Below are 21245 nucleotides of genomic sequence, written 5' to 3' on the forward strand. Positions count from 1 at the left end.
ACAGAATGGGATGGGGAGATGAAGTCTGGCAGTATTTAAATAATAGTTTCCCTGCTCCACATTTAAGTCCAGTCTTTGCAAAAGAGAGAGTCCCATCATTTTTTTGTTAAGCCTAAATAACTGAATTTGGATACACGAAGCTATTTTTTCCTTCTTTTAAAGTATCACAGGTTAGAACATACAGCCACATTCTAGTCCTGTGCAGCACTTCCAATCTCAAGCTGTGATTTTTCTGGAATCATTATTTCTTTCTTGCTATTTGTTTGGCTGTTTCCAACAGAAAACAGGTGGATATGGTGGAGAGTTTTGCTAAATGGTATTTGAAAAATTAATGCCCAAAACAGAGCAGAAATCACATCATTAAGAACTATCAGGAAATCAAGACAAATCAGACTTTTTTAATTAGCCACTCAAAGGATGACAACTGCTTTATCCTCCTGAAACCTGCAGAAGACTAATAATGTCATCTACAGTGTCCCCAGGGAGAGTGATCTCAGGCCCCACTGTTAAACAATTCCGTTAATGTCAGTGGAACAGTTTCACTGTGTTAGTGCATCCAGTTATACTAAAATACCCAGGTCTTTAAAACAGTTTCCAAGCTGATTTTCACTGGGCACAAATGAGTTTCAGAAGGGCTTCTTCAGATGGACATGAAAGCCAAACAACACTTGACCTGATCACCATTTCTTGCAACCTTTGCTATGAAAAGAAGTTTGTAATTTTGTGTATTCCTGTAGACTTCACAGTCCAGAATTTGTAAATAGTCAATATTTACAGAAAATATGGGAACACTCATTTGTCTTCATTAAGGGAAGATCGGTGCCTGACAATTTCTGTGGTCTTCTATGCTGGGCTTACAGTATTGGCAGATAAGGGAAGAGCAACTGCCATCATCTACCTGGAATTGTGCAAAGCATTTAACATTGTCCCGTATGACAACCTTGCCTCTAAACTGGAGAGACATGGATTTGGAAGACAGACTGGGTGACTAAGGAATTGGCTTGATGGCAACACTCAAAGAGTTGTGATCAATGGCTCATGATGACTAGTGTTCCTCAGGGTTTGGTACTGGGGCCGGGGCGCTGTTTAACATCTTTGTCAGGAACACAGACAGTGCCATCGAGTGCACCCTCAGCAAGGTCGCCGACACCAAGCTGTGTGGTGTGGCTGACACGCTGGAGGGAAGGGATGCCATCCAGAGGCATCTGGACAGGCTTGAGAGGTGGGTCTGTGTGAACCTCATGAAGTTCAACAAAGCCAAGTGCAAAGTTCAGCACCTGGATCAGCATAATCCCAAGCAGAAATACAGGCTGGGTACATGGGATTAATTTCTCCCTTGGACAGAGGAGGTCTGGGGAGAACAACTTGCAGGTGTTGGTGGACAAGAAGTCACATGACCCAGCAATATGCACATGCAGCCCAGAAAGCCAAATATGTCCTGGGCTGCATCAAAAGCATCATGGCCAGCAGGTCCAGGAAAATGATTCTGCCCATCTACTCTGTTCTTGTCAGACCCCACCTGGAGTACTGTGTTCAACTTTGGAGCCCTCAAAAGAAGAGTGTGCACCTGTTGGAGCAACTGCACAGGAGGACCACAAAGTGCTGGAGCACCTCTCCTATGAAGACAGGCTGAGAGAGCTGCAGTTGTTCAAAATAGAGAAGCAAAGGCCCCAGGGAGACTTATTTGCAGCCTTCCAGCACTTAAAGGGGCTGACAAGAGAGCCGAAGAGGACTTTCCACAGTGGCATGTTGTGCTAGGACAAGGGAGAATAGCTTTAAACTGAAAGATTTAGACTAGATATATGAAGAAATTCTTTTCTGTGAGGGTAGTGAGGTCCAGGAAGATGTTGTCCAGAGCAGTTGTGGATGCACTATCCCTGGGATTGTTCAAGGCCAGTTTGGAAGGGGCTTTGAGCAACCTGGTCTAGAGGAAGGTGTCCCTGCCCATAGCACAGGGGCTGGAATTAGATGATCTTTAAATTCCCCTCCAACCTATGCCATTCTATGAGAAAGATGAGTCAGGAGTTCAGACAAGTACATTAGCAAATTCTAAGGCACAAATTTTAACATGTCATTAAGGAAAAATACAATTTAAAAAAGTACTCCAGCATTCCAGGAAGGAAAATAATTTAATTACCTTAATCATCACATTTATTTTACAAGAGTCAATTGATTTTTGGAATCCAGCCATGATGAAGTCTATGAACTCTGGCTGTGAGCACAAGCAGCTGAAGCACTCACTTTCTGATCTCCACTGAACTCTGTAGCCTTTCAGAGATCACATCTTGCACAAAACCTCTGGCTGAGGCTGCATCTTCTCCATGCACCATGTCTTTATGTGGTGGTTTCCGTACACCTTCCCCAAAGAAATAAGTTTGAGTTGAACTGACCACATTTTGGGCTATTATTTTGCCAGGCCTCTGTACACTGAAGCAAGGATGCAAGACTGAATTTCTACTTTAATAATCTGAAATGCATCCTTCTGCTGTATGAATAATAGTCCACAATGTGCACGCTGAACTAACTGTAATAGTTACAACTTCCATCTTGGGGTGCCTATCAAAATTATCTGACTACGTATTTATATTATATATTTATCTTTCAGCACTTTTTTTCTCCCTACATGATCAAATAATGCATATTATCTCACAGCTACACTCATCTTGACTTTAGACTGTACCTGGAATGAGGCCTAGGCTAGCTGTAAATACTAAAGTTAGAAGAAAATGTTTTTTCTAATAGTAAACAGATTTATTCTGTGGAAGAGGAAGGAAGGTAAAGCACTTAAGCAGAAAGACAGAACTGAGAGAGCAACAACCACATCAGTGATTCTGCTCTTCTGGAAAATCTTCCAGGGCTTAAGTGGAGGCAGAGGTGTCTCCTGCTCAACAAGAACTTTGCAGAAAGTACAGAAAAGGTGCTAAAAGAGGACTTGCTACAAGAAGACTGTGACTGAACTGAGGATTGCAGCTGCCTATTCAGAAAAAAGAGCTTTTTGAAATTTGCCAAGGAGAATTTTCATCTGAGAATTAGAGCTTTTCAGTTTTTGGCATAGAATGTGATTTTGTGAAAGTATTGTCATTTGGGAGTACTGTTATTACTGAAACATTGGAGATACAGCACTTTAAGAAGTTTTATTTTATTAAAGCTACATGTTGGATAAAATATTTTTAGTAATTGTTCGTGATATACCTCTTGCTCAATAACAGAGATAGAATAAAATATACTTTTAAAAAGAGGTGAAGATGGGTTGCCATATCCATCCAATTATGAAGGCTATACTTGGGAATCTAGCAATTATGTAGGAAGAAAAACTAGCCTTTTTTTCTAACAGGCTATCAACTATTGAATTGCAAGTAGCTACCAAATATAACTCAAAAAGCTTAAACAGGCTGAGGAATTGAAAAGATATGGTATAAAATACATATGTACTACAGCAGTTCAAAGAATTTAAAGCCAAATAAAGCTGAAACTGTCCATGGGCCCAGTCCAAAACCCCATTGTAGCTAAAGGATGATGCTTTTCTCTCTTCCACATAACTATCTTTCCGCCAGATTATTCTGTGAATATTTTTTTAAACTTCAGGACATTAAAGGTTTCCACCACTGGACTTACCAGGGGAATGGTGTTTGTGCAGGGGTGTTAGAAGTTTCCTTCCTCCCCTCTGTTGCTGTCTTGAGTGTGTGGTTGCGTGTGTGGAAGCAGATGCGTATGGGTGTGTTCTACTTTATGTGAGAGGAAAGCTGCCACGCTATCCTCACTCTCCTCGTCTGCTAACCCTCCTCTTATTCATGCAAATACAAGTAAGAAACAACATATTTTTTGTTTGATCTGTAGGAGGCTCCATCAGAAAAAAAATAAACAGGATGAGACCACTTTATGTAACTTGAACAAGACAAATAACAAACCTAATGCTCAAACTAAAGTGATCTCACAATTAAAGTTGGCTGTATTGGGGTTTTTTTTTTGAATCCCAGATCTCAGAGCTCCTAAATTTAAACTGTGACTCCCTCAAATGTTTTGCCTTCTGAGAAGAAAAGTGAGATGAGGAATGATTCACTATGCTTCCTATCACAGCTAAATTGCGGAAAAAACGTATGGTACAGCCTTTCTAAATATAGACGAGCATAGGCAAGCTACAATTTCTTCCTTGATAGTTGAGACAGATGGGAGACTTTCACCTGCACTCCCTCCCATATGCATACCTTCTCTTTGCTCATATATAAGTAATGTCATATAAAGCATCTACCTCTCATGCAATGCATTAGTAGTCTATGAATAACATGGTCCATGTGGCCACACGGGAGGCCTGTGGATTGACTGCATTTCCTAAGACACTCCTAGAAAAGCCAGGGAAAAGCTGAGACAGTGTTAGAACACCAAATGCTATCTTGGAAGCCAATCACCCCACAGCTGACCTAGGGCCCCAGGTCATCCTTGCCCTTTCTCTCTTGCTTCTGCCAACACTGGCAGCATTTCGGGCTATTGCTGTGCTGGAGGAAGGGAGGAAGGGAAGAAGGAAAAGGACAGACATGTTCAGCTAGGGACTGAGTAACACTTCTAGCTGAAAACAGTGCTCGCTGGGGAGAGCAGATTTGTGGGAGAAGCCTAAATTACTGACACAATAGTCTTCATGCACCAAGGAGTAGTGACAACTGAGAACAAGGTCTCAAAAATTTGTCTAACTCATGTGGTTGTCAAGCTTCAACCATTCTAGTGAGTTTTGAGCACTTTTACTGTTCCATACTAGGCACTGTAAAAGCACTTTGCTATCCAGATGGAAAAATTCTCCTTAGGACATGAACCAGAGAGTTTGCACTGTACCAGACATAGATTTGAACAAAAAGTTTTGTGCAAATATTTTCAATAATATGATATTTTCATATTTATAAAATATTTTCAAATATTGAAAATAATAAATAATGAAAACTAAAAATAGGCAGAAACCTTAAACAACTACCCTTTATAGAAAAGAAAGTTCAGTGGTCTGTACTATGATGAACTATTTTCAATATTTTTTCATGTTAACAAATTGTCATTTCACAGTACAACTTACCAATAATACCCAGATGGGTATTTCTGTATTACCCATAATACAGAAATTAAAGAAATGCTCTCAAAAATATTTTAGTAATCTCTTGAAAAATTATAATCATACTTCCTGACTGCTAGACTAAAGGTAACAATTACTATTCATGGATGGTTTTATCCTGACAATATATTTCACAATGCCTGTTCAGATTGGTAGTCAGATTACTCAATATAAACCATATTGCGACAACAAGGAAATAGTAACAAACCTTTTTATTGTCTTGCTAATCCAAACCGAAGTCATTCACTTTGGTTATAGCATAAGAATAAAAGATTTACTCTGAGTAATAATATTGGAAAATATTTTTACATTCTTTTATACTATTTATGCTATTTACCAGGAAATCTGCCTTATCTTCTAGATGATTCCAGGTTTCTGTTCAGTAGTCAGTACCTTATCCAAAGATAAATTACTTAAATATGAAAGAATGAATAGATAAACTTAAAAACCTCCAACACAGGGAGGTATTGTGAATCTAAATGCACAATACAATTATTTTGTTGCGGACTGTATCACAAAAGCTTTTACTCAAACTTAATGAAAGGTTGTTTTTTTGGGTCAGTACATAATTTAGATTGAGAAAGCTATAATGTCTAACTAGTTTTTCTCAGTGCAGCCTATAAGGAAAAGAACGGATGTTTTAAGAAGCTGTCTTTTGAAACCAATTTATGAACTACATTCATATATGTGAAAAGAACATAATTGTACAATATTAATTTATCATCTTGACTATAAAAACATAGAATATGGAAATGTAGCTTATAAACCCAAAACCTCGAATAGGTTCATAATAGGAAATCTCTTATAGAAAATGTTTTATTTCTATGTGGGACATGCGGTTATCTATCTCAGAAGGAAGTTTTCTCTACTTCCAGGGTACGAAATGTTCAATTAGGAATACTAAACTAACCTATGTTTGACACAATCCACTATAAACATAACATATGTTTATGAATTAGTACTCTGTAGCAATTCTGTGCAGTTATTTTGAATAAAAGCTTTCAAACCTATATTACTAGGTCAATTTGCTGAATTAATATCCTGTGATTGCTAACACACATTTCTGAGCATGTGTAGTTTTATTTTTTATTAAAGAAAGCTAGTGAGAGCTTATGGAGATACATACTAAAAGAAGATTATTTAGTTTGAGAAGTCAAACACAGCAAACATAAAGAATCATAAATTTACAATTATACGTATTACTTTATTTCTTCTCCGTGTTGGTGTTTGTTTTGTATAATATCAGACAGGAGTCTGTGTCAAAGACATGTTATTGCAATGAAGTCTGATCATTGTATACACACACAATGAAAGTCTAGCCAATGACACTAGAGATATGGGTTCCAGCCTGCTATGTCCATATTCAAATGTTCAGCTTGTATATATTTTTCTGTCACCCTGCCTGCAATCAAGATTCAGCTGCATAATCCCCTATTATTTCTACAATACCCAATTTTGATAATCTACCTTTGAATATCAATTTTCTGTTACCTGGTTACACAGACCTCAGCAGCTGTTTTTCTCTCTTCCAGTAAACTTGTTTCTTTTTGTTGGTGTCCTGTTTTTTCCTATAGCTAAAAGTTCATGTGAAGAACTCTTCGTGCCTTGCTCATTATAAACCCCCATCCGCTGTTAGGAAAGTTTCCAGGACAATTAATATTGGAACAGTTTTTCAGGTCTTGCCTCTACTAACCAAACTGCATGCACATCGCAGAGATGTCCTGGCAATTTTATTCCAACTACATTGCTTGATTCTCCACAGCTTCCTTTTTTGCCTTATTTCCAAGAGAAAATCCCCGCTCAGCCAAGCTGGCCTTCTGCCTTGACTGCTTGACTTCCAACACTTGGGAATTGCCTGCTCCTGTGCCCTTAGGAGGTGATGTTTGAAAAGTCCAGCACTGATGGACCCCAGCACCTACAAAAACATCTTCCCAGGGGACCTTACTTACTAATTGCCTGAGCAGGCTGAAGTCTGCTCTCCTTATGTCCAGAGTCGAGGTTTAGCTGGCACTTTTCCTCCTGTCAACAGAGAGTTTAAACTCTATCGTTTCATGGTCACCATGGCCAAGATGGCTTCTCCTGCCTTATCAAGGTAGCTGAAAATTAACTTCCAGTGCACGTTTCTGAGACAATTTCTAAATGTTAGCACACTTAGGCTTAATAGTTTTCTTAATTGCCTTCAGTAAAGAACTTTGTCAAAACGCTTGGGAAAGTCCACATAAATTAGATAGAGCATTTCCTCCTCACCCATTATTTTGATGACAAGTTCAAAGAGTTCTAACAGATCAGAGAAGGTTTTCTTTCAGCAAAGCTTCCCTGGCTTCTTTCAGTTACGTTAATCTAGAGCTTTGCTCATAATTCCATTATTGATGATATATTCAATCCATTTAGCTAAGACTGAACTCAGACTTACAGGCCAGTAGGATAATTCTGTATTTAAAAAAAAAAAGGTAGCAAAAGCAAAACAATATTCAAATTTTAACATTTAATTTTTCAATAGGCAATTAAGTGCTAATAAAACATGCATCAGCTCGGCTCCCTTCAGTTTCTTAAAAACCCTGTGTGTAGACAATCTGCCATCTGATTCTGCTTTATTTTTAATCTTTAAATTTCTCTTATTATTTCCTTTAAATGCCTCAATTTAATATAATAGCATATTTCTACTACTTTACAAGTGTAGGCTACTTAATTTTATTTTCTGTAGGAGAACCCATATAAATAGATATTTCAGCTTCTCTGTAAGAATTGTTTGGAAATCTGCTCTTTAAAAGCAGCAGGTCTGATGATATTTTCGTGAGTTTTTCTTTTCCTGATGTAGTTCAAAAAATCTTTGCTATTTTTTTGATCTTCAGCTACAAGGTCTTCAGATTGCTTCTGAATTTTCCAACTTCCATTTTTCCTGCCATAATTTGTGTTCTGTTTCAGTAGTTACGCTTGGCCTGAATTCATTTGGAAGAGGCCACATTTGGGGTAAAATAAACTCTTAACCCTTAAAATGTTATGCATTGATTTTTTAATATTTTTCTTAATTATCTGAGGCTGACTTGCCATTTTAAATCCTAGTAATGATTTAACTCAAAGAATTGCTTTAATTAATTTCATGGTCACAAAAGGAAATCACATATCTACTTACCCTAAGTACAAGGAATGACAATGGGACATCTAAATATTATTACATATAGCAAAAATTTTGCAACTCAATTATAAACAGTGTCAAAATATAATAAAAGAAACTGTATAAATCAATTTTTAAATTACATTTTTACACCAACTACTATGATTAGCAATTGTTCACCTATGCAGTTTTTGCAATGTTTAATTTTTTGTTAGACCAGGTTTAACTTTTTTTTCAACCATGTACTCTGTTTATATCTCTTTCTGCCACTGAGAATAAGAAAATATGGTTTTGTAAATTCTATAAAAGGTTCAGTTACAATAATGTGATTTTACTACTTTCCTACCAGAATAAAACGATCCGAACATTTCCTTTCTTCCAGAAAGCTCTGGCAGACTTTCCCCAGTCTGGGTAGGGTTTGTCCTGAAGCATCATATCTGTGACCTATAGGGAAAGAAGAAATAGTAAATAGTTACACTGGTGTCACAAAAGACAGCACTACAAAGGACTTTAAGAACACTTTTATTTTATATATGGCACACCTGCTTCAGTTCTGATAATGTTAACAGTTAGAAAATAGAATAATAGTATGTCCAGTGTTACTTGCAATCAAAATAAAGTATATTGGCCTCCATATTCTGCCCCTAGAAGTGCATGCAACTCCTTAAGAAAAAATGAAACCTGTAGAGATCCGAAGATAAGAACAAAAGAGTAACCAGTCTAAAAGTTAAAGCAACCTACAGTACGTAAGTTACATTCCCCTGTGGCTGAAAAGCTTTCTGGCTCAACCTGGGAGAGGCAATACGCTTCCCTGAGAGCAGCATCAGCAGAATTTTCACTCTTGAAAGCAGAACTGCAGCCAGGGAGTGCAAGCCCGTGAATTAAGCACTATATGCCATTTATAATCTCCTTTCACTTCCTGGAATCAGTAAAAAAAGTGCACCTGGGACTAGCAACACAAAAAAACCCTCAACACTTCCACAAAGTTTTTAAAGTATTAAATATTTACCCTCATTTTCATAATTCCTACCTAAAGAAACCATCTGTTTCTCTGTCCAGAGACTCATATGTATGTGGTACTTCCGGGTGGTACATGAAAGTATTAAAAATTACTTTCAGCTCAATGAGAAGGGTGAATACCCCTCAGGCACCTGCACTTTTGGGAAGCTGTGTTTTCATATCCATTTACTTCAAATTAACTCTACTAAAAAGCACCAAAAGTTACATTACAATTACAATAAACTCATCAATTCTGTTGTGCAAAACGTCCAGAGGAGTGTGAAACCAATCCATATGTAAAGACTAAGAAATAATTGAACAGATAAAGGAAATGAGGGTGACCACCTGCTTCAAAATTCAGAGAAGTAAAACAAATTCTATCTGCCATTGGTATCAGTACTCACTGGAAAATTGCTATCTGTTTTGATCAGTATGAAATTAACTCTTAACAAGGTTTTGGGAAGAAATAATTTCAAACTGAAGAAAAAATTTCTTGTTTTTACTTTCCACACTAAGGTTTTAAAATCCAGTTTACCATCCAGAATGTGAGCTACCACTTTTAATCAATGGCATTAGCAGTGTTTATCAAAAAGTATATGTGGCCCACAAATAAATTAATAAAACTGCATTCAAGTGCTAAATTTTGGCTTCAAGACAATTTGGGGTTAAAAGTACTCAGCATATTAGCCTGAAGGGCTGGGTTCAAAGGATAATGAACATTTTAAATAGAAATACCTATTCTAGGATTTTATGACTCCATTAATCCTAACCTTTACAATGAACAGATAATATACCAAAATACCACCTTTACTAACTGTTTTATGTGGGTAAATATTTTCTCAGATCAGCAAGCTATGATACTTTTATATAAGATCCCTATTATCTAAATTTCAATATATATTTAATGCTGAACGAGACCTCTGTAAAGATTTAATTCACTACTTCAGTAACACCTTTTTTCCTCTTAGGAAGAGTCTACATAGTAATGAATATTTACAAAGAAGAACAGATATTTCAAGAGTTTTTATTCATGTTTCAAGGTATTTTCTCCAGATGCTTTCTGGGAAATGGTTATTATATTTGGTAGAAGGATGCAATTTGCAGCTCTATGACCAATTATTAGAGTAGCATGTTTCATGAGAATGGCATGCAAGATGGACACACTTTCTGAAGAAAATGGCGAGATGAAGTAGGAAATGTTCTTTCTGATATCAAACAGTTGCTATTTTATCTCCCAGCTTTGGCATTTATTTTAAGTCATATCACCAGATCAGTGTAAGGTCAGTTGCAGCTAAATTGGCTGAAGCAGAGACAGTCATTAAAGGGATGCATTCCATAAAGAGAAATCCAATTACCTTTTACATTAGAGAAATCAAATTCATTTTCTGGTTTGGTCAAGGACAGTCAGTGTGGCAAACAGCTCACAGGAGAAAAGCACTGAACATTGTCATAGAGCAAACAAGTTTTAGATAGAAACATAAAAACCTCATCGCTGCTATTAGAATGATGTTTTTAGAAAAGCAAAAATATAAATTTTAATTCAATTTGCAGAATTTAGCGTAAAGGAATGTGTGACTATGGGTTTTTTCTCTGTATTTCACAATGCAATTGCTGGACATCAAACATTCATCTCTTTTTTACTGGACTACATTTGAAAACATTGCTGATACGTGGAAATAAAAAATAATTGATCATTTCTGTAATTGTCTGTACACATCTTACATAATCAAGATAAAATAGGGAAAGCCACTTACAATATAATTAAGTAATGTATTTTTTTTTTAACTAGGAGATGCAATATACTTTAATCAATAATTACACTGATTCAATTCAGAAAGGAATGACTCCTACATACAGTCACTGTGTACTCTTTCATTTTTTTTAGTGTCTCATGAGAGAAACGGTTACACTGTACTAAATTGCAGAACCAAAGCTGCATCACACACATTGCCTGACTGTTTAAGTTACACAAATGCCTCAAAAAAAATTTCCATTACCAATTAATATGTCTTGTATATATGATGAAATCTTAAATTTCACTTTGCTCTACAAAAAATGACTTTATCAGCTATTCATATTATTCACTTTATATTAACTATTAAGCTAATCCATAAGGCTTTAAAAAAGGTATATTACTACCATTAAATTAATAGCAAAATGTTACGATTCCGATTTTGTTGTTACAGAAAAATAAACTGTTCCTTTTGATATGATCCTTTTGATGTTTGATACAATCATAAAATCACAGAAAGGCTTGGGTTGGAAGGGACCTTAAAGATCATCCAGTTCCAACCCCATCCTGCCATGGGCAGGGACACCTTGCACTAGACTAAGTTGTTCAAAGCCCCATGTAACCTGGCCTACAATATATACTGCTAAACAACATATAATACAATAATTTGAAAAATGATGTCATATCACATAGAAGAAAGAACCTGTGATTCAAAGTTATATTCAGAACAAGTAACTTAGACAAGAAGCGCAAAAAGCAAAATCATAAAAGCTTCAAAAAAACCTCAAAAAACCAGCAAAGGATTAAGATACCTAAGATACCTGAGATAAACTAAGTGGAACACTGAAACACCTTAAGGATCGTTTATTGATCAGGATGGTCTACACATACTTTAGATCTCTCCTTCTTAGACACTCATGTCAAATGATGCTACGTTGTCTTCCCAGCACAGGTAAAGTCTGCACTGGGAGTTTCAGGTAAGGCAAACTATCTCCTCTATTAATAAGTTAACAGCAAGTGAAACTTCTTTTCAAAAAAAAAGAAAAAAATTACCTAATACTTTGGTCTGCCTTCAAAGTATCTTTCAGCTACTTCACTAGCAAGAATTATGCTATCATCTTCAGAGCACAAACAGATGACCCATGTAACACTAATGCAGCATCGGCTGCTGGCCGAGCTGTTTTCATCTGGCAAATTGTATTGCTGAAATCTAGTAGTATAAAAGTACATTAGATGGTTTCATAATAGCACTTCTTCACATAAGCAGCTGCAGAAACTGTTTCTTGAAAGAGAAATGGACTCTGGACTCTAGGACATGATGAATTCTATGCTGCAATATTCATTACGTGGAGACCAACCCTAAGCAGAGGACTTTTATTGCTTTATTCATACTTGAATAAATCATCAAAACAGAGTAAGAGCATCCCTCCAGAATTCAACAGAAGGTAGAAGAAGCCAGAATCTACAAGAAAAGCCTGGAAACACAAACCAAATGGTGAAACCTGAAATATTTTTTTTATTTTGATACAGCAATGAGCAGTGAAAGGTCTAACGGACAGTAGGACTGCAACATCTAATAACAGTAAAAAAGCTGTTTGTATGCAACTCTTCAGCCAGGAGGACATGACATCACGGTGTTATTGCTGGAAAATGGAGTAGCCTGAATAACTGCATTTGGCAAAATATGTCTATCTACCACTGTCGTACATGAGTCAAGTATTATAAGTTTTAATTCTTTCAATAAGAGTGAATATCACACATTCTAAGAGCTTTCAGAAATTGTAAAGATGCCATAGTGTCAGGACAGGTCTGACAGCAGTGTCCCAGGCAAGAGCATGAACACTGCAAGCCTCATCAAAAGAACCCATTGATATTTTTGCAAAGACTCAGTGTTTCTGAAAAGTATGCGGATTTTTCTCCAGAGTCAAGTTAAAGTAATTATGTCTCCTGAAGTCAAAGTGTGAAGTCAATGACAGCTAATGCATACCGCTGAGGGCACATGCTCCCTTTGCTTTGCTGTTATGTGCTTTTAGGTAAGAGCTATATATAGGTGTCCCACTAACTACACATCAATTCTTTATCATATCTCAGTCTATACTACATCATAGCAATCATATACCAAACTAGAGAAACATTTAGTACTCAGTCATTAAAATCTTCTATCCATCACTTTTCTCTTTTTCTTCTTTAAGATATTTAAAAACTGCACTGCTGTTCACTTGATGTACAAAAGTAACCTATATGGAAAATACTTTTATGCTTTTTTCATCTGGATGTCAGGGAGAAAATTGTCTCCCGTGGATGACAACCAATCTGACAGCCTTTTGTGATGGGTCAGCAAGGAGAGAGCATTGGATGTTGTTGACCTTGACTTCAGCAAGGCTTTTGACACTGTTTGCCATAATATCCTCATAAGTAAGTCAGGAAGTGTGGCTTAGAGGAATGGACAGTGAGGTGGATCAAGACTGCCTGAATAGCAGAGCTTAGAAAGTCATGATCAGCAGAGTAGAATTATGTACCAGTACAGGTTGGGGTCTGACCTACTAGAGAGCAGCTCTGGGGAGAAAGGCTTGGGAGTCTTGGTGGATGACAAGTTGACCAGGAGCTGGCAGTGTGCCCTTGCAACCACGAGGGCCAATATTATCCTGGGGTACATCGGTAAGAGTGTGGCCAGCAGGTTGAGGGAGCTGATCTTCCCCTTCTATTTGCCCCTAGTGATGCCACATCTGGAGTACTGCATCCATTCTGGTCTCCACAGTTCAAAAAAGACAAGGAGCTATTGGAGACAGTCCAGAGGAGGGCCACAAAGATTAGGGATCTGGAGCATCTCTTTTATGAGGAGAGGCTGCAGGAGCTGGGCTTGTTTAGTTTAGAGAAAAGACTGAGGAGGGATCTCATTAATGCATATAAATATCTCAAAATCAGGTGCCAAGAGAATGGTGCCAGACGCTTCTCAGTGGTGCCCTGTGACAGGATGAGGAGCAATGGACATAAATTAAAACACAAGAAGTTTGACCTCAATGTGAGAAAGAACTTTAGATTGAGAACAACAGAGCACTGGAACAGGCTGCCCAGGGAGGTTGCGGAGCCCCTCCCTCTGGAGACATTCAAAACCCATCTGGATGTGTTCCTGTGTCACCTGCTCTAGGTGATCCTGCCTTTGCAGGGTGGTTGGACTGGGTGCTCTCCAGAGGTCCCTTCCTATCCTAACTATTCTGTGATTCTGTGATCACACCTCAACATTTCCATAGCTTACACATGATAATATGAAATTCCTTTTTTATTTCTGAAATTTTTTTGGCAGTTGAGCAGAAGTGTCAAAAACTTTGTTACACACACTTCAGAAACAACTGTTAATTTATTTCAATCCCCTCTGCTGCATTTTGGAATATACGCAACGCGTAAATGTTTGAAAACAAATATAACAAATATTTGTAATTAGACTTACAGATCTATAAGCGGGATGATATTTTTCAGGTTAAATATTAATAGTCAGCTGTAAATACAGTGTTACATTTTAAAGAAATTTTGTCTGCTTTCTACATTTTGGAACATTCCTAATTTGGTTTGATTTCTATCATGGAAACAACAAAACCTCTTTTAGGGTACTTCTCCAATTTAATAGCAAGAAATTCTTTTTACATTTACATTTTCAAAGCGACAGAAAACACAGAGACAAAATGGCCCCCTCAATCTACTCTGTTTTCTCATTTTAATCAGAGCCAGCACATTGTTCTTGTCTTACCAACACATACTGTTTTAACAATAGACAAGAACATTAAACTGCTGTTGCAATTCAGTGATCAATATGAACAATTAAGAATATTATGGTTCACTTTTGTTGCTCCTGCAACAGTCCCCAATGTGACTTTGTGCACTTTCATATTTCCTACCAATAAAATGTCTCCTAAGTTTTGCTCTTGTGAAATGTTATTCTCCCAATCCACAACATTTGCACATGTGCGCTGTCTTACATTGGAATTTCCACCAAAACCAGTTAAAGAACTTTTTTTGTACCAACAGAGTGGAGGCTTATATTAATTATTGCCATCTTTGCTAATTCGTGCAAATTTATTTCTTTACCCATTGAGGAAGTAGCAAGCCTCTTTTTTTTTTAGCCAGCAGATCTTGATTTGGTTTTGAGTACTATCATAGTAGTTTCTGCACAATCCATGGATAACAACTCAACAAGATGGTGAGAACAACTAAAAATATATATGTTTTAGACTCAAGTTTAGAAAAGTCACTTTTGCTAGCACTTCCTTTCCATTTCCAAATTGAATTAGGACAGAATGCTCCACAGAGGCAATGTCTAGCCCACAATGAATTTCTGGTAAAAAAACTTTAGATATCAAAAGGTGGATTAGGGAGAAATTTATTTTAGGTCTATCCAAGTTATTCTGGAAATTATACTTTGTATTTCAATACCAGAAGAAATAATTCCTAAATAAATTTTGAGTTTTTTGAAAACCATATATAAAATAAACCAAAAAAAAAAAAGAGGAAGAATTTTCTTTTAACGGGCAATTCCTTGACAGTTCGTAAATATAAATAACTGTTCAGGAACAACTGTACAATTGAAGCAGAGCTTCTGCAGAAAAACTCTGAGCTGTGCCATCTCATTTCCCACCATGTTTCAAGTCCCTACTGTGCACATCAATCACTATATGTGTGCAACAAAATATACTGGCTGCCATGTGGCAAGCACTTACTGTTTATATAACCATTGACAGCACATTTCAGAAGACTTTTTTCTTGCTTTACAGCTTCCTTATTAGTGTTACAAATGCACAACCAGAGGTCTGGGTAATATCACGTATTGCAGACAAAGTGTGAGTCATAAAGCCACACCATGATTTTTATTTAAGGCATTTAACTCAGTTCCATCTTAGGTTGTCATGGCAGGAGAGCTTGCTTTACTCATTTGGGGAACTTGGTGGTTTTGGTAAACGGTCAGAGACAGAAGTCATGCCACATTTGGTGCACATTTGCCACATGCATCTAGACCAATGTAAATTCTTTTTATAGTCAGTGAAAAGAAAAAAGCATTTCTGGGATGAAATTCATTTCAAAATGGGTTCTGTTGTAAAGAAAGAGAAACTTAGAGAATCCTTAGAGTTGCTTGGGCAGGTCCTGGAGGGGAGCAAGCAAAGATTGTAGAGAGAGAACAAGTCATATCACAAAAGGATAACCCAATCCAGTGAGCAGAGTCAGGCTATGCAAATACCAGTTTATGGAGGTACTTGCTTAAGCGCTTGACTCAGGTTTCCACAGGATGTGCTTCGGTCCTTTTGATATTAAAACTTTGGTTCTCTAGGGAACAATGCCAAAGGTGCATTGGTTTACTTCTGTGCAGTAGATTGTTGCTTAAAGCAATCAAATCAGTGTACCCATTTTTACTCTTGGATCTACCAAGAGTACACCTTAACTAAAATTATAGGCATTATCCATTGACTTTAATTCAAAAGGCATACCTAGGCTAAGAGTCAGCCTTCAGGTCTTCCCATCTTCTGTAGTTACAGAATCAGACAACTTATCCTTTCTTTAATCCTGTGAATCTTAAAACACCTATCTACGAACCCAAGCACTGAATTAAAAATTGAGCCAGCATGTGATTAGCATGGAGGCAGTCTATGTTACACTGATGGAAATGATAGAAGGTTAAAAAAGGAGTTCATGCTGAAAGGGAATTTTTATGCAAAATGCAAGTAGTATTTTTAAAATTAGGGTGGAATATATAATGTCTTGGAATATTGGAGGAATGCAAGCATTTCACCCTTTGCCTCCAAACTACAGCAACTACAGGTTCCAGACTCTGAGTTGTATAGTCACATCACATAAACACAGAAGTTTTGGTTTAGGATATATGAAACTATACACCAAATGGTGGCACATTGTAATTAAGATATGATTCAGCCTTTAAGATTGTCTTAACCTAAGCAAAATTTTTGATGTCTCAATGTGCCAGCAAGTCACAGACAAGTTCAACTACCTGGTCTCATAAAAGACATAGAGCTCAGGAAGGTCACTATCCACAGCAATGAAAAACTGGGAACAAATTTTGGTTTGATTTGGCTTAATACAACACAGATGCTGAGCTATTCTGGCTGGGTTGCCAGCAGTTCTGGATATACTGACAAGGAGTATTTATGTCTCTAAAGACAGTTCTTCTGGACTTTGCAAACAGGGAACTTACCAGAGTACCTGCTGTAGAGTACACTACCAGCTTAGGCATGTGAATAAATGTCAATTCCCAAGGCATGAAGGAGTGCCATGCCAGACAGATTCACAAGAACAAAGGTTTCTACTGATCAAATTTAATTTCCTCTTTCAACATCTCCATCTAACAATTTTCTCAGTAAGACCTGCACATACTCATGTGCTGTAACAGAGGCAGACAGCTTTCTGCATGGGCCATTAGCTTGCTCTCAGGTAGTGGCATCATTTTTATTTGTATCATGATGCCCTCAGAGACTTACAGTTAGAGCTGTATATTGTCAATGCAACTTCTGTGTAGTCTATGTTGTGATGTTCCAGAAGGTCATCATTTGCTGTTCTGACACTGGTTCTTCAGAAAAAAAGTGACTTGGTGCCTCTCTCCTGCTTTTCCCTTTTCCACAAATATTTTAATTATATTTGGTGAGTTAAGGGATGACAGAAGACCAACAAATGAATAGACAACACTTGCAATGAGGGCACAGTGTTAAGGTGATTCTGTGACAGGTGAGGGAGTAAAAAAAAGAAATATTTGTGACAATAATTTGTGACAACAACATATTTCTAATTAATTATTTGGGACTGTGCTGTTTTCTTCCGCATTTAACTTCTACTTAGTGACTACTAAAGGAGTATCTTCTAGTAGAGAAGGCTGAGTGAATGTGAGATACAACGTGTGTTTTTGACGATTGTTGGGAATTGATTTCACTTTACAGAGTGTGTTCTAGATGAACAGCAAACCATTAACTAGAGTAAATATAAGTAACATAAGCACATCTTTCAAAAATCTCTCTTGATGTCTACATAATGCAGAACCTAGTAAAAATGAATCAATCAGTTCGAATCACAAATATGATTTCAAGCTCTGATGTTTACTGTCTGTCTTTCACCACTGTCTCACATCCAGGCACATAAGCCACAGGAGATCCATCTGAACACTGGGATGCCCTGAGCGACAGGCAGTAGCCACACACTGCTGAGACACTCCCCTGCTTCCTCTTGCCAGAACAAAGAGCCTAATTAAATGAAAATCCATCTCCATGCTGCTGACATCATGCTGCTTTTCCAGTTGATTCAAAGCTGCAGTGTACTCACAGCTCAGAGTGGTTTCAATCCATTTCACTTCTTTACGAGAAGCCTTTACTTTAGAATAAGTATAGGGGAACTCGAAACTTCCTTTACATGGCCTTTTCTGTTCTGCTCTCATAGCAAACGCACTCCAATAGCAAATGAGAACAATTCTGCACAAAACAAGCTTCTCATGAAAACTCACACCAGAAAACAAACTGCAAAAATTCATGAAGCATTTGTGAAAAACCTTCCCATGACTCTTTCCAGTATTTTCTTTATCATGCTCTAAGAGATTATAGAACTAAAATGTTTATGTGCAGCTGCTGGTCCTTTGCCACGTTTATGGGCAGCATCATTAATGGTTTTAAATTACCCTTTTATACTGAAGCTACAATCACATTGAGCACACAATCTATCAACAAGTTATAAATCCTTCTATTTATCCACATTTCCTGTGCAATTCTGCACTTGAGGTGCAAGCATGGTCATAGTTCCTATAGACCCATTCTCTTTAAAAAAATTACTTTGGTCTTACTTCCAGAATAAAGAGTTCTCATGGAAGGTACTCAGTGGAAGGTAATTACTACCAGTTTCACTTCAACAGAGGAAAATCTCCAGACTCTGTTGCAAAATCATTTGCTATTCTGAATAACAAATATTTTGTTTTGAAAAGTCAGTCAACTATTTTTTCTGTTGGATTATGTTCTTTACATTCCGGCAATTTTAAAACACTTCAGACTATAATTAAAATGTAAAAATACCCATCAAAATTCACAAAAGGATGAAGTATCTTTTTAGAAAGCTGAGAAATAATGTTTACTCTTAAACTGTGTTGGGATTATTCAAGGTATTCTCAGTGCCGAAAGAAGAACACAAAATGAAGTTATGTACCTATTCACTCAATAGGGAACTTTTGGGATTAAATATTCAAAAAATTGAGATCATCACTAAAATTGTCTCTATTAAAGAATCATAATATTGGAGGCCTTTAGGGTTTTAACTGATATTGCCTTTCCCTTAAAACGGTGTGATTTGCTCAGCTCAGATATAGCAAATTAAGAAAGGTATTAAGTTTCCTTTTATTTTCATTCAGGTTTTAAGTTTCATGTTTTCAAAGATTTCACACCAAATGTGATGCCTTGAAATAAAGTGGAGTATACGACACTCTTATAGTCACACAAAACTCCACTTTGGCTTTCAGATAAAATTCCTGCTACTGCAGAGTCAAGAAAAAATATTACAAATTTTAACAATTCCAAATACTGATATGTTTTTGTACAGTAAACACCAAAGGGAAAGTTGGTTATTAAACATTAATGGATACGACTGAAAATGTTTCAAACTGATCCTTGTCTGGGAAGAATATTGAAGACACACAGGGGATAATGGTTTGTGAAGAATTCTTAAGTACTTGTTGGGTTGCTAGAGGGTATTTCGGAAAAGGAGGTACAGTAAGATGAGAGCTGAGAGAAACTGCACTATCTCCACGGGAAGGATTTTACACTCCCTTCTAGACTTGTGCTGAAAGATGTTCCACAGCTAATTTGACGGTAAATAGATAACAGGTGTTGCAGACTGGGAAGTTAAGGATTGCTAGAAATGATTGGTAGTAACATTGCTTCCGCACATGCCCTTGGCTGTAGTCTTTATCCAAAATGCTTAGTTACTGAGCAGAGGCAGAACTTTGTATTTTTGTTGGTTTTTTTCAATAAGGAGTGCAAGAATGCTAAGACCTCTGGGCAAAGAGAACAATCTAAGAGAACGGAAGGAAATTTTTTTCACTTTTAAAAACACCTGAGAACACAATCCTTAATATACAGTTGTTTTTCAGCTCCTAATATACTCTCATTTGAAATTGAGTCTTTCTTATTGATGCCTGCTGAGCTGGTGCTACGAAAAAAATCTAGGAGCCGTAAGCTGGGGTGAGATAAGGAAAGGGTTTAATTATGCCAAGGCAAAGAGATGTTACACGGCGCGCCCCGGGCTGTGCCCGGGATGTTACATTTATAACAATATTTGGCCAATCCTAAGTGTGTCCACCCTATACCTTTTGGCCTGGTCCACCCCCTGGCCCGCCTCTTGGAATTGGGTCTGGGGTGCTTCCCCAGCTTACGGCTCCTAGATTTTTTTCGTAGCACCAGCTCAGCAGGCATCATTATATAAACAAAGAATCAAGATTTTTTTCATTTTTTCTTTCCTGGCTTCATATATATATCAGTGCATCTGCAAACTTTTATCCCATGGGGAAGCAGGATTGATATCACTTAGAAGAAAGCAAATAACATTAGATCATGGTTGCACAGTTATTTGCCATTTGTTTGACATGTTTATTCTTTATCTACCGTCTACACACAAAATCATATGAAGTCAGCTAATGGTCACTCATTAAAAAATACTTTTGCCTTTTAAATATTCATAAGACACACTGTAGTGAAAACCAATATATTCTTTCAAAAAAGAACAAAGGAGAAAAAACTCAAAGAGGCCAACTTTACAGGAAAGTTGATTTTCTTAAAAGTTCAGATGTTGCAAATTAAATATGCTGCTTTATCAACATGGTGTAAAGCAGATTTTTTTATCAGATTGTCTTCTGAACAACAATTTTTGGTCAATTACTACTTCCCATGTGGAAATTTCTCAAGGCTGAGCCATACTGTGTGCACAGCTGATATGGTACAATCTTTCCTCTACAGCTGGTCTTGTTTGTCACCTCGGCTTACTTGATTAAGCATTTTAATCAGTGCTTTGCGTAAGACTGTGTACCTTCTGTTGAAAATTATCTGGCTAGTGTTTAGTTGAAAACCAGTTGACTTCTTAACATCTTAGACTTTGGCCATTGCTCATTCCATAATTTTTGAAGGGTTTATAATCAGTATCTTAAATTCTTTCTTTCCTACCAAACAATAATAAATGTTCTCCAACAACTGCAAAATTCTGTACTAATAATATTGGTAAGCACCTTCCAATGAAGCTGCTAAGCTGTTTTACATTTAGCATAATGCCATGAAGAATATATAACA

At 37.1% G+C, this 21245-nt stretch overlaps 1 protein-coding gene across 2 annotated transcripts in view; it reads right to left on the reverse strand.

The window, feature by feature from the left end:
* Positions 1-21245, reverse strand: part of TMEM117 (transmembrane protein 117) — a 201889-nt gene that overhangs the window by 63476 nt on the left and 117168 nt on the right. For both annotated transcript variants that reach the window (XM_027682172.1, XM_027682173.1), the window contains one exon: positions 8554-8651. In XM_027682172.1, coding sequence (XP_027537973.1) covers positions 8554-8651 — 98 coding nt within the window. The remainder of the gene's footprint in view (positions 1-8553; positions 8652-21245) is intronic.

This window comes from Neopelma chrysocephalum, unplaced genomic scaffold (assembly GCF_003984885.1).
Source record: "Neopelma chrysocephalum unplaced genomic scaffold, ASM398488v2 Primary Assembly neopelma1_62, whole genome shotgun sequence".
NCBI classification, from domain to species: domain Eukaryota; kingdom Metazoa; phylum Chordata; class Aves; order Passeriformes; family Pipridae; genus Neopelma; species Neopelma chrysocephalum.